A 15,007-nucleotide genomic window follows, 5' to 3' on the forward strand; every position below is an offset into this window, starting at 1 on the left:
AATTATAAACATGGTTCTCCACCAAGTATTTAATGATCTGTTTTACAGATAACGTTAGAGTTTATAATTGTCTTCAAATACCTCTTTTTTTTGCACCAGCTTCCTTCCCTCTGCTGCATAGAACCTGTTTGTTTCTTCTAGGAATTTATTCTCAAATGATACTTGGTAAATCTAAAATGCAATATATTTTTAAAACTCAGTTAAAACTGATATTTAGAATACCAGATTAGAAATTAGCTGCAAAGTAATAGAAGTTAAGCATTACTTACCTGCAAATCAGAAAGCATACTTAAAAGCCTCTGAATCAGACATCTATCAATCATCTCACCATTTCTTTCTTTTTCAATTAACAGAAGAATTCCATCTACGGTCCTACTCTGAACATTCTGATCACGAATTATATATGATTTAAATAATTCAAGGCCCATGTCCCTGAAACAACAACAAAAAAACCTATCTAAATAAATATATTTTTAAAACTGTAAATTCTAGGGGTCTTTTTTGCCATTATACTTTGATGTAATAATGCATTATCCATAGTTCAAAAAATTATACTTTGATGCTGAACTCTATCTACAGTTGGTTAAATTCTTCTACTTTGTTTTTTGATAGTCTGAAGTCAACTAAAATAAACGTAAGATTTCAGAGTATATAAAGACAACTGGATGACATGCATAATTCCATAATTTTTAAAAAATAAATCAAAATTCAGGGTGACTCTAAAACTGTTACACTTGCCTTTAGATTTTTTAGCCTTCATTAGCATAATTTGGTATCAATTAACAACTTCCCAGTGTTTCCATCATAAGTATGAAATATGATTCATTATCTAGAATTAACTTAGAAATAATATGTCTCCTAAACAATTATTAACACTGAGTAATATAATTTTATAATAAATTATCCCATAAGCTATGTTACCATGCGCTCTAACATGATTTTAAACATTTCTAAGTTTCATGATACACATAGAGAAAAACGGGTTTTCAAAATTATATTTGAAAGTTTATAAATTCATCTTATTATGTCTTCTTTCAGTTAGGAGATAAAAAAGTGATCATAAGTCACACATAATAATTTTTCAAGTAATGATTGAATCCTTACCAAATGGAAGACAACATCGAAATTTGAAAAACGTAAGTTCTATCTAGGAACAGAAAGATGTTCCTAATCATGCTCTGTCAGAAATAAAACAAGGTAAAACATTATGTCTGAAAGATTCTGGGGTTAAACTATTATTCATCTAATAAAATCTTAATTCTTAAGAAAAGTACATTATATATAAACATTGCTATCAATCTTTAAATCAAACATAGGCAGCAACATATTTATTCCAGAAAGATAACTTTCCAATTTATCACCCTTTTTCCACATTGCTAGTTTTTAAATAGTAAAGATTAATGGAGATACATAAATAAAATTTATCCACGTAGATTATTCTCACTTTGTAAAAACTGCTAAAATATTAGTTATTAGTAAGAAGTACAGTTTGCTTAACAAATCTTTTTAAAAACTATAGAGGATTAGAAGACTAAGAGCTAGAGTTGTAAAGAGTAAACAAAAAGAAATAAGAAGAATTAACAGGAATATGCACTACGACAAAATCTATGTACAAATATAAAATCTTATGCTTTATATTTGAAGACAAAGTACCAAGGGAATTTTTTACTATGAATACATTGGTTATGTACAAATTAACTGCAATGTAAGCATATACAAGAACAGCAGTTCTCAAACATTCTTATGTCAAGTACCCTCTATATTTTTAAAAATTGATGAAATCAAATAATTTTCACTAGTGTGTTATCTAGTAATACTGCACTAGAAAATTCAAATGAGAAACTCTAAGTATTAGTTATATTAATTTCATAATAAAAAGTTAATTTGTTAGGAAATGTTTTTATATTATTTTAAATTTATTTTTTAAATATTTAATTTATTTATGTATTTATGTATGTATGTATGGATGTATGTATGTATTCATTCATGAGAGATGCAGAGAGAGAGAGACAGAGACAGAGACACAGGCAGAGGGAGAAGCAGGCTCCATGCAAGGAGCCTGATGTGGGACTCAATCCCGGGTCCCAGGATCACACCCTGGGCTGCAGGCGGCGCTAAACCGCTGCGCCACCAGGGCTGCCCATATTGTTTTAAATTTAAAACAGTAATTGGTGAAAGTATGAGCTTTCACTTATAATATGAATAAATTGGGGGGGTCTAATATAAAGCTTAGTGATCAAAATTAATCACCCATATACTTGAAAAATATCTGAAAGGTACTGAGAATAGATCCTTAAATGCTCTTACTACAAAAAACAAATAGTAATTATGTGAAGTGATGAAGGTATTAATTAATTAATGCCACTCTGGTAATCATTTTGTAGTATATAAATGTATCATATTATCACATCATACATCTTATACTTGCACAATGTTATGCCTCAATTATATCTAAAAATTTTTTTAAAGAATTTATAATCTAAGAATAAGTAGAGCATTAATAATTTAAACACACCTTTAAAGTATAATACAAACTTATTTATATAAACAGGAGAAACTAAAAGAGAAGAGAAAACCAGAGCGGTATAAAGAGATAACAGCACAGAAGTGATAACATGTGAACTTTATGTAAAGCAGTAGGACTTTTCTAGAAAGTATATTCCAAACTGACTGGTTAAATACTGCATGGAATAATTAACATACAAGTCATGCATGTTTTCCTTGACACACCATCCTTTAATCAGGATCAAAACCACAAAGATATCCTCAATATGGTTTTATAGACTTTTACTTTTGTGGCAATTTTACGGTCACTATAAATAATGTAATTACATTTATAAGATTTTAAAATGTGCTTGTACAACCTTAACATTGTCAATCATTGTATTCATGGATATTCTGTTTCTAGAAAATATGTGTTTTTGCTTTAACTTAAACCATTTACAGCACCTCTCTGCTGATTCCACTTGGAACTCTGCACAAAATATTTCGAATTGTTATAGGAAGAGTTAATTATGAGGTCCAGAGAAACTTGTCATGCGACAGTGCTGTGGGAGATTAAAGGACACTGATAGTTGCAAAGCTCACAGCCTTGATTTTGAGCCAGGATTCACAGCCAGTTTTTTAAATAAAGGTGAAAAATAGAAAGTTGTGATATGGTAGCCATGTATGACTAACGAGGACATGAGTTAGAACTGGAAATGAGTGAGAATGGATCTTAACTCCAAATACAAAGAATTAAATCAACCAAATATGAAGGGCAATTCATTTAAACAATCAAAGTTCATATCGCCTTCCCTTTCCCTTCCCTTCCCTTACTATCGCCTGTAGTAAGCTACAGAAGAAGCATAGATTAGCTCTTTCTTCTCTTAATGGAGGCAGCCACAGATTTTTCTTTCAGAGTGAGGGGACCCATGTTCAGTTCCTGTTCTGTTTCAGAGGCAGGGATGACCAAGGATATATATGTCAAAACTTATTGAACTGTATAGTCAAGTATCTGTGCCTTATTGTGTATCACATTATACCCCCAAAGAGATGTTTTGTAAAAGAACCATAAAAAAAACAATCAGTCACGAATGAAAAAGGAGAGATCACAACCAATATCAAGGAAATACAAATGATTTTAAAAACATTTTATGAGCAGCTATGTGCCAATAAACTAGGAAATCTAGAAGAAATAGACACGTTTCTGGAAAATCACTAAGTACAGAAACAGGAAGAAATAGAAAACCTGAACAGGCCTATAACCAGGGAGGAAATGAGGCAGTCATCAAAACCTTTTAATCTTTATGTACGAAACTGAGAAATACACTTTTCATTAGTGAAGATTTGAATTCACAGCATTGCTTCTACACATTAAATAAAAATTCAAAACTTATACTAAGAGTATTAACACATTATATTATCTTATACTTACTTTATCATGCCAAAATTAAAAAGCAGCCATAATTTGCATATTTTCATATTCAGATATACACGGAAACATTGATACATTTGAAAATGTCATTTTCAAATATCGTTGAGATATTTAAAATGCCTATTTACCTAATTTAGTATAATTCCCTTTGTTATAGCTCCAATGCCTTTATAGCACAGTCCCTTGTATATTCAAACCTCAAATGACAATTACTAATTTATAGTAGTATTTATTTAGTGAGACTAAATCTGGCATAATTTGTAGCTCTTCTTTAATCTTAAATTTATGTTAAATATTATAGTTGTCTATATCTAAAATATAATATCTCTCTTAAAAAAACCCTTCCTAATTTTATGCACACCAATAAACTAAAACAAATCTTAAAGAACTAAGAATAGACTTCTACCATAAAAGCATTTCCAAGTATGTTTTTAAATAGTGTGAGTTAACGATATTGTTTGATTTTCTTTTAGAGACCACTTAACACATTCCATAGTAGTCCTTTTAGCTAAAAAGTACAGTTTTTATATACTACCATTTGTCTAGCATGATCTTGCCAGCATTTATCCATTTTCTTTAGAAAAGGGCCAGTATCCAAAGAATATATGAGATAATGTTAAGAAAAAGTTTATATTCTAAAACTAACAGAGATCTTGCAAATGCAAGATAAGACTACTAAAAGACAGCATTTGGTAAAACTGAATAATGCTAACCATTAAATCCAAGCACCCCTCATTTTTAAACAGAACATAAAAATACAAAAACAATATTAACCCCGTATGCCAAGTTAGTATTTTTACTCAGATATCGATATAGAAAATTGGACAAAAGAAGATAAACAACTCAAAGGGGAAAAAAGGATACTCTCTGAGTTGATGAATTTCTGCTCTGATGTGCTGTTCACAAAGCTGCTTCAACTGCTTATATAAGTTTGCAGATAAATTGTAGGAGCAAAGGTTTTTAACACTCTGAAAAATTAGAAACATATATGCGTAAGTTGAAAATAACCAAGCTCACTTCTTCTGCGTTTATTGATAAAACTGGCTAGTGATCATGAACTTATTTCTTATGAATATGTAAATGAATAGGAACAGTTTAACATATTAAGGACTATTAAATAATAAAAAACAATCTCAAAATTTATAGTATATGAAGAAAATGTTCTTAAAATTCTTCCATCCAAGTGAGTATATACAAGCCTGTTGTAAGCAGTAATTCTAAGTACCCAGACATTCACCATAATTAACTTTTTAAAATTTAAAATAATTCCATGAAACTAGTTGGCTAAACAGTAAGTTAACCTATATCTTACCTTCGGGAATGTTTAAAAGATAATAATCTTTGTTTAAAATTTAAAAATTAAGAAAGGAATTTAAAATAATGTGTACAATAACAACAACCATTTTTATTTTATTTTTATTAAGTGTGGCTTAAAATGCCTGCAATAAGCAATAAAATAAACCATTTTGCTTATATTAAAATATACCCCACATCACTAGAGTGATGTGACCAAACATGGTATTAAAAAAAAAAAAAAAACTCTAAAGAAAAAATTAGGTCAGCAAAACTGTAGAACCAATTTTTTTCAGAGCTCTGGAATTTTACCAAAACCCTTACAGTTAAAGGAACATTTAATGAAGAAAAAATCCGGTACATTTCAGTAATAGCGCCTTTTGATATTAACATAACCCATTTACCACGGTGAAAATCTAATCCAGTATAGTTTAGAAAATCTAATCCAGTATAGTTTACTGGTTATGGTGGGGGGTAAATACAGACTTTGTTCTCAAAGAGCTATAAATGTATTTGACTCTGGAATTTGCCTTTATGCTTTCTGGCTAGAGCTTAGCAACAGAGAACATCACCAGAAACATCAACTTTACAGTAACACAATGGCACTAAATTCGTATCTTTCAATAATTACTCTGTAAATGAATTAAATGATCCAATAAGAGATACGGGGTATGAGGATGCTTTAAAAAAACAAGATCACAATGCCAGATTTCAGGTTGTACTACAAAGCTGCGGTCATCAAGACAGTGAAGTACTGGCACAAAAACAGACACATAGATCAATGGAACAGAATAGAGAATCCAGAAGTGGACCCTCAACTTTACGGTCAACTAATATTGGATAAAGGAGGAAAGACTATCCAAGGGAAGAAAGACAGTCTCTTCAATAAATGGTGCTGGGAAAATTAGACATCCACATGCAGAAGAATGAAACTAGACCACTCTCTTACACCCTACACAAAGATCAACTCAAAATGGATGAAAGATCTAAATGTGAGACAAGATTCCATCAAAATCCTAGAGGAGTACACAGGCAACACCCTTTTTGAGCTTGGCCACAGTAACTTCTTGCAAAATACATCCAGGAAGGCAAAAGAAACACAAGCAAAAATGAACTATTGGGACTTCATCAAGATAAGAAGCTTTGGCACGGTAAAGGATACAGTCAACAAACCTCAAAGACAACCTACAGAATGGGAGAAGATATTTGCAAATGACCGATCAGATAAAGGGCTGTTTCCAAGAACTATAAAGAACTTATTAAACTCAACACCAAGGAAACAAACAATCCAATCATGAAATGGGCAAAAGACATGAACAGAAATCTCACAGAGGAAGACACAGACATGGCCAACACGCACATGAAAAAAGTGCTCTGCATCACTTGCCATCAGGGAAATTACATATCAAAACCACAATGAGATACCACCTCACACCAGTGAGAATGGGGAAAATTAACAAGGCAGGAAACCACAAATGTTGGAGAGGATGCGGAGAAAAGGGAACCCTCTTACACTATTGGTGGGAATGTGAACTGGTGCAGCCACTCTGGAAAACTGTGTGGAGGTTCCTCAAACAGTTAAAAACAGACCTGCCCGACGACCCAGCAATTGCACTGTTGGGGATTTACCCCAAAGATACAGATGCAATGCAACACCGGGACACCCATACCCGGATATTTCTAGCAGCAATGTCCACAATAGCCGAACCGTGGAAGGAGCCTCAGTGTCCATCGAAAGATGAATCGATAAAGAAGATGTGGTTTATGTATACAATGGAATATTACTCAGCCATTAGAAATGACAAATACGCATCATTTGCTTCAACGGGGATGGAACTGTAGGGTATTATGCTGAGTGAAATGAGTCAATCAGAGAAGGACAAACATTATATGTTGTCATTCATTTGGGGAATATAAAGAATAGTGAAAGGGACTAGAACGGAAGGGAGAAGAAATGGGTAGGAAATATCAGAAAGGCGACAGAACATGAAGACTCCTAACTTTGGGAAACGAATTAGGGGTGGTGGAACGGGAGGAGGGCTGTGGGTGGGGGTGAATGTGTGGCGGGCACTGAGGGGGTCAATGACGGGATGAGTGTCATTTTGTATGTTGGCAAATTGAACACCAACAAAAAATAAATTTATTATTAAAAAAATCAAAAAAGAAAGAAAATGAAGCCATGAAAGGGTAAACTGTTTCTATGATATATGGAAATTTCTTTAATGTCCCTCACAATAAATTCAATTACTTTGCAAAAAAAAAAAAAGAAGAAAAGGAACTGAGTAGAAGATACCTAGATGGATAGCAGACAAATCAAAAGACAATCAACATCACTCATTAACAGGGAATACAAATCAAAACCACAATGAGACAGCTCCTCATACCTGTCACAATGGCTAAAATTAACACAAGAAATAATAGGGGCTGGCAAGGATTTGGGAACCAGGAACTCTCTTATGCTGTTGGTAAGAATGCAAACTGGTGCAGGCACTCTGGAAAATACGATGAAGGGTCCTCAAAAGTTATAAATAGAACTAACCTGTGACCCAGCAACTGCACTATTACCCAAAGGTACAATAATACAAATTTTAAGAGGTACCTGCGTTCTGATGTATTATCAACAAAAGCCAAGCTATGGAAAGAGCACAACTATGGAGATGGTCCAAAAGTGCATGGACTGTTGAGTGGATAAACTGGTGTATTTACAATAGAATATTACTTAGTCATCACAACATGAAATCTTGCCATTTGCAACTATGTGGATGGAACTAGAACACACTATGCTAAGTGAAATAAGTTCAGAGAAAGACAAATATCATATGATGTCACTCATGTAGAACTTGGGAAACAAAACATATGAAGACGGGGGGGGGGCGGGGGGGGGCGGGATGGGGCAAAAGGTAAGAGGGAAACCGCAATAAGAGACTCTTAGTAATAAAGAAAAAACTGAGAGTTGATGGAAGGAGATGGGTGGCAATGGGCTGGATGACTGATAGCCATTAAGGACAGCACTTGATGTGAGGAGCACTGGTGTATTTAAGTGATGGATCATTGAATTCTACTCCAGAAACCAATATTTCACTGTATGATAATTAACCAAAACTTAATTTTTTAAAACTTTAAAAAAAATTGTGGGGGCATGGGGCAAGATGGCGGAAGAGTAGAGTCCTCAAGTCACCTGTCCCCACCAAATTACCTAGATAACCTTCAAGTCCTGAAAATCTACGAATTCGGCCTGAGATTTAGACAGAACTGTCGGAATGATACAGTGAGAAGAGTTCACGCTTCTATCAAGGTAGGAAGACGCGGGGGTGTGGGGGGGCGTGGAGGGGGGGAGTAGGGGGTTAAAGAAACCATAGGCATCCGAGGGGGAGGAGCCCCTCGAGGAGCCGGGCTAAGGCCGGGGTGAGTGTCCCCAGGACAGGAAAGCCCCGCCTGGAGAAGCAGGAGCTTCAACAATCTTCCCGGGCGTTAGAGCAGGATCCCTGGAGGGCGGGGATGCCCTCAGGCTCCCTGGGACACTAACAGACACCTGAGCCCCGGGGAGAGCCCCACAACCCGTGGCCGAGCTCCCTAAAGGGCTGCAGCGCGCGCATGGCTGGACCCGGGAGCAGGTCGGAGGGGCTCGGGCGGAGGCTCCGCGGAGGCGGCTGCGCGGCCCGGAAGCACCACAGGCAGCCGCTCAGGCGGCCGCTCAGGCGGGGGCTCTGCGCGGCTCAGGCGGAGGCTCCGCGCATAGGGGGCTGCGCGGCCCCGGGAGGGGAGGGGAGGGGCGGGGCGGGGGCGGGGGCGGGGGCGGGGCGGGGGCGGGGGCGGGGGCGGCTTCGGTGTAGGCTTCCAGGATTGGGTCCCAGGTCGGGCTCCCTGCATGGAGCCTGCTTCTCCCTCTATCTGTGTCTCTGCCCCTCTCTCTCTCTCTCTCTCTCTCTCTCTCTCTCTGTCGCTCATGCATAAATATTTAAAATCTTAAGAAAAAGAAAATATGGCCCATTCTATGAATACAGAAATTAACGAAAGCTACCCACAAGGGAGCAAAGACTTGGACTTACCACAATCAATACATTTTATCATATGCTAAAATGACTTTTATATTTTGGCCAAAAAAAATCCCAAAGGAAACAAGCTAAATCACGTCTCAATGAATGGAGAATTTCAATAAAAATATATCATAAGAACAAGCAAAAACCCAAAGCTGAAAATATAACAGCTGAAGTTAAAATCAGCAAACATGAAATTAAGGCCAATTAGAATTATCTGAGGAGGAGTCTGGGGAAATAGGAAAAGCAATAAAGCCTAGGCTATGATAAAGCCTAGCATAATCAAAAGAGTATAATTTTGGAATAAGGACAGGCATACAGCTAAAAAAACCAGAAATACACTATAAATACACACATACATCCATAATTCCACTGGTACTTGGCAAGGATACTAATACCACTCAACAAGAAGAGAATAATCGGTTAAATGAATTGATACCACATGTAAGCAAAGTTGGAACTTTTTCTAACAGTATATATGAATGGAACCCAGATCTAAACAGCATGTGCAATGGAAGAAGGACAGGCAAAGAGGGTGGAAAGTAGAAGAGGAGGAAGAGAATCCTCAACAGATTCTGCCCTGAGCCAGAGCCCAATGTCTCAGAACGTTGAGATTATGACTGAGCTGAAACCAACTGCATATTTTTAAATGGGAAATTTTGTTATGTTAAATTTAATGTCTATTAAGTACTTCATTTTTTATTAAGGTGATATTATTAATATAAGTACTTAATAGACATTTCTCAAAAAAATCAAATATACAAATATCCCAAGCCTATATAAACATATTGAACATCATTAGTCATTTGCGAAATGTAAATCAAACTTCAGTGTGAACTACTTAAAATCCACTCTGATGACTATTATCAACAGAACTAAAAAAAAAAGTGTTGAAAAGGGTGTGGAGAAATTAAAACCTTCATATATATGGACAATACCATGTAAAGTGGTACATCTACTGAGGAACAAATGTTGCGGCTTCTAAACAAGTTAAACATGGAATTATCACATGATTTCTCAATTCTCCTTTAGGTATACACAAATGAATTGAGAACCCCACTCAAACAAGTACACATACATTTGTGTTCATAAAAGCACTATTTACAACAATCAAAAATGGGATCATAGCTCTCTCAAGAGATGAGTGAGTAAATAAATTCTGGCACATCCATATTATGAATTATTATTCAGTGTAATAAAGTATGATGTATACTGTATATGTATGATGTATACTGTATGATGTATAGGTACATGCCACAACATAGCTGAATCTTAAAAACATAATGCCAACTGAAAGAAAACTGACATGAGAGACATACTATTTAACTGCATTTATATGAAATATCCTGAACAAGATAATCCTTAAAAATGAAATTAAAAAATTGAAACCAAATCAGTGTTGGCCACAGGTGGGGAATAAAAATTGAAATGTAACTGTTTAATTTCCATCTGGGTGATAAAAATTAAATTTAGTAAGATACTGCTTATCCAATACAACATTATAAATACACTACATACCAGTAAAAATGTTAGTATCCAGAATCTATAAACAACTGCACAAAATCAACACCTCAAATATAAACAATCCAGTTAAGTAAGAAACAGATAGAAGAAGACATTTATCCAAGAAAGAAACACAAATGGCCAACAGACACATGGAAAGATTCTAAACGTCACTCCAGCATCAGGGAATACAAATCAAAAACACAATGGTAAGGATGGCTAAAACGAACAACACGGGAAACCACAGGTCCTGACATAGGTGTGGAGAAAGGGGAACCCTCTTACACTGCTGGTGGGAATGCAAACTGCTGCAAACAGTATGGAGGTTTCTCAAGAAGTTAAAAAGAGAGCTACCATATGACCTAGCAACTGCACTCTTAAGCATTTATCCAAAGAATACAAAAATGCTGATTTGAAAAGGCACACATGCACCCCAATCTTTACAGCAGCATTATCAACACTACCCAAACTACAGAGAGAACCCAAATGGACGCCAACAGATGAAAAGACAAAGAAGAAGCGAAGTATACCTGTAATGGAATATTATTCCTATCAAAAAGAATGAAATCTTGCCATTTGCAATCATGTGGATGGAACTAAAGAGTATTATACAAAGTGAAACAGGTTAGAGAAAAACAAATTCCATTTATTTCACTTATGTGGAATTTAAGAAACAAAACTGGTCAATACTGGGGAAGGGAAGAGGAAATAAGATAAAAATAGAGAGGAAGACAAATCACGAGAGACTCCTAACTCTGGGAAACAAACTGAGGGTTGCTGGAGGGGAGAGAGGTGGGACGATAAGGGAACTGGGTAATGGGCATTAAGGAGGGCATGTGATGGAAGGAACACTATATATAAGTGATGAATCACTAAATTTTACTTCTTCTGAAACGAGAAAAAGTTAATTTTTTGTTATGTAAATTTCACTTTCAAAAATCTCTTCTCATAAACAGTAGAAAGACAATCCAGAGAATGGTAAAAAAAAAAAAATACTTGCAAACAATATATCTTAAAGTCTAGCATCCAGAATATACCAAGAGCTCATACAATTTAACAAAATGACAAATACAGTTTAATAAAAGGCAGACTTGAAAAACACATTTTCAAACAATCTTCAAAGGACACACACAAGGAGACAAGCTCATGAGAAGACAGATGTTTCATGTCACTGTCATTCAGAAAATGCAAATCACAATGAGTACCACTTCACGTCTGCTAGGATGTCTACAGTGAAAAAATGTAAAATAACAAGTGTTAGGGACGATGTGGAAAAACTGGATCCTGTACATTCCCTCACAGAGAATGTACAGGAAAGTACTATGGGACAGCCACTGTGAAAAACAATTAGACCATACTTCAAAAACTTAAGTATAGAACTGTGTCATGATTTAGCACTTCCATTTCACCATATAAAACCAAAATAATTGAAAGCCAGCAGTCAAAGAAAATTTTACACGCAAATGCTCACAGAAGACTTATTCACAACAACCCACAATTCAAATGTTCATTACTCGTAAAAAAGATGTGGTGTATCACATGATGAAATGTTATTTACCTATCTATAAGAGGAATGAAGTAGTATAACATGATACAATATAAACAAACCTTGAAAATATATACTGTGTGAAAAAAGGTAGTTCCAAAAGCTTGCCTGTTGCATAATTCCCACTATTCAAAATACCAAGATTAGGTAACTCTCTACATATAGAAAAGAAATTGAGAAGACGGGTGAGGTGGGAATGGAGACTGAATCCTTAATGGGCATGGGCTTCCCCTCTGGGGAATGAAAAAAGTCCTTGAACTAGGGTAGTGCTAGTAATGGCACAACACAGTGAATGTACTTGATGTCACTGAAACGTAAACCTAAAATGATAATATCTTATGTTTGTTTCACTGTAATAAAAAAAGGATAAAAGAATATGTATACTACAAAAACTTCACATTCAAGAGAGTAAGTACAAATACTTAAGTGTACAAGACTTATTGAGAATAAGTAATATCCTATTTATAAAATATACACATATATCTCTAAAAGGATAATTTTCTGACTGTACATATAATATACAGAAGGCATATATGAGTGTAAAACTATTCCATGTGTCCAAAGGAGGAGCTAGAGAAAAAAGAGTGACTGCTTCAAAATTACTTAGGTGCTCTCTATTAGATACTGTTTCAAATCATTTATCTCAATCATACATCATCTTATACCTAACAAAATTACACTGTGCTCTAAATACTACAGTGTTATTATTAGCACTTTAAAATATGAGAAAACTGAGGCCTGAAAGAATAGAATCTCCTGACAAATGCTTTTATCAGGACTATCAGCTGATAGTGTGGATTAAAGTATTCATATAAAAGAACTGAGGTTCAGCATTTCAAATTGTGCACATAGGAGAATTTAAAAAATGAGATCAAGGTATACAACTACCTATAAAACAGATGATTTGAGTAAAAAGGAAAACTAACCAAAAAATGCTAACAGCTTGTAATTTGTAAGAGTCCAGAAAACACAAAGAATGAAGCTAGGATCGTAACAAAAAGAAGGAAATAAATAGTGATTATGTTGTTATAAAAGAGTAAATCAAGTTAAAAAAATTAGTCTGAATAACAGCTCCAAAATTCTACTGTATTCCTTTGAGAAATATTTTTTTGGGGGGGGGGGCTAATGTAAAGTTGTATGGAGAAAAAAGGTAAATATGCTACATAAAACAAAGAAAGAACTACTGGTATTCAACAATGTAGTTATCTTTCTAATATCTATTTATGGGGTAAACTACTTACAAGGTCCTGGATAGTCTTGACGTTCATTCGTCATTCGATGCATTTTTCTCCAATTTTAATAAAAAGCCATTCTAGATTATTTTTAAAGCAAGAGAAACTTACACAAAATCTTGCTAAATTAAACTGAATTAAAATAACCAAAGAATAAGAATATACATAAAGCAGAGTGTACACAGCATAACTGCAGCTAAATAAATCTACCAATTATAAATTCAGAAACTGAACTTCATGATTGCAATCTTCGATGGATTCTCTGATTATAATGCATAATGATAAAATAGATGCAAGCAAATATAATACAATTACTAATATATGTCCTGTCTCCATTACTAGTAATGAGTATTTATATATCCCAAAATAACACACACCTGATAGAGTTCTTCCAAGCTGTACTGAACAGAGGTATTGTTCTGGATAGCCTGCACAGCTTCTTTTAGTTTTTGCCATGCCTCTTCAGTGTAGTTTTCCAGTATCAAGGGTTTATCTAATAAATAAACAAAAGATTATGAATCAAATGTTTAGGAGACAATGGCCAAATACTAACGGTGTCCAAATGATGAAATGTAACATCATCATACACTTAAAACAAATTTATTTTAAACAGGTGTGTGGAGACCACTGAGCAGGTAAAAATGTGTCTCTCCAATAAATAACACTAGGACAACGAGATATCTACATTTAAAAAAATGAAGACAGACTGCTACCTAACATATTCAAAACATAATTCAAAATCAAAGGCCTGACTATAGATATGAAAGAAAAATCTATCAAAATTTTGGTACAAAATATAGGGATAAATATTCATAATCCTGGATCTTGCAATAGATTCATTCTTGACACCACAGTATAAGCAACAAAAGAAAATTTCTTGGAGCTCATTACTCTAAAATGTAAAAATTTTTGTGCACCAAATGAAAAACCAAGAAAGCAAAAATACAACCCTGAGGATATGAGAAAATATTTGCTAACCATACAACCGATAAGTATCAAGCACCTAGAATAAAAACTCTTGCAATTCAACTACAAAAAATGATAAATGCAATTAATAACTAGGCAAAGAATGTGAAGAGACATTTTCAAGAATTTATACAAATGGCCAAGTAGCGTATGAAAACTCAGTCAATATAAGTAAACAGATAAATGTAGGTAAAATTATGATAAACCACTTTACACCTACTAGGAAGCATACGACAAGTTTTTGAGAGAAGGTAGATATATCGGAGCACTTGTACATTTCTGGTGGGAATATAAAATTGTGGGAAACCTTAGCAGTTTTTCAATTAGTTAAACACAAAATTACCATGTAACCTCACAATTCCCTTCTTGCTATACAGCCAGAGAATTAAAACCAGGCATTCATACAAATATTAGACATAAATGTTCATAGCAGCATGAATGTCCATACAATGGAGTTTTATTTAGCCCATAAAAATGAAGCTATCACACATGCCACACAACATGAATGAACTCC

General features: G+C 34.7%; 1 protein-coding gene across 6 annotated transcripts in view; it reads right to left on the reverse strand.

Annotated features, from left to right (window-relative positions):
* LOC144309573 (cullin-4B-like) overlaps positions 1–15,007 on the reverse strand; it is a 73,086-nt gene that overhangs the window by 52,863 nt on the left and 5,216 nt on the right. For 4 of the 6 annotated variants that reach the window (XM_077890657.1, XM_077890655.1, XM_077890651.1 and 1 more), the window contains exons 3-8: positions 13,905–14,020; positions 4,781–4,884; positions 4,452–4,521; positions 1,105–1,178; positions 270–432; positions 82–171 (exon numbers count right to left, since the gene is read on the reverse strand). In XM_077890657.1, coding sequence (XP_077746783.1) covers positions 82–171; positions 270–432; positions 1,105–1,178; positions 4,452–4,521; positions 4,781–4,884; positions 13,905–14,020 — 617 coding nt within the window. Of the gene's footprint in view, positions 1–81; positions 172–269; positions 433–1,104; positions 1,179–4,451; positions 4,522–4,776; positions 4,885–13,904; positions 14,021–15,007 lie in introns of all 6 variants that reach the window. The other 2 variants (XM_077890653.1, XM_077890656.1) reach the window with 2 other exon arrangements.

The sequence above is a fragment of the Canis aureus genome, unplaced genomic scaffold (genome assembly GCF_053574225.1).
Source record: "Canis aureus isolate CA01 unplaced genomic scaffold, VMU_Caureus_v.1.0 ptg000087l_RagTag, whole genome shotgun sequence".
Lineage (NCBI taxonomy): Eukaryota > Metazoa > Chordata > Mammalia > Carnivora > Canidae > Canis > Canis aureus.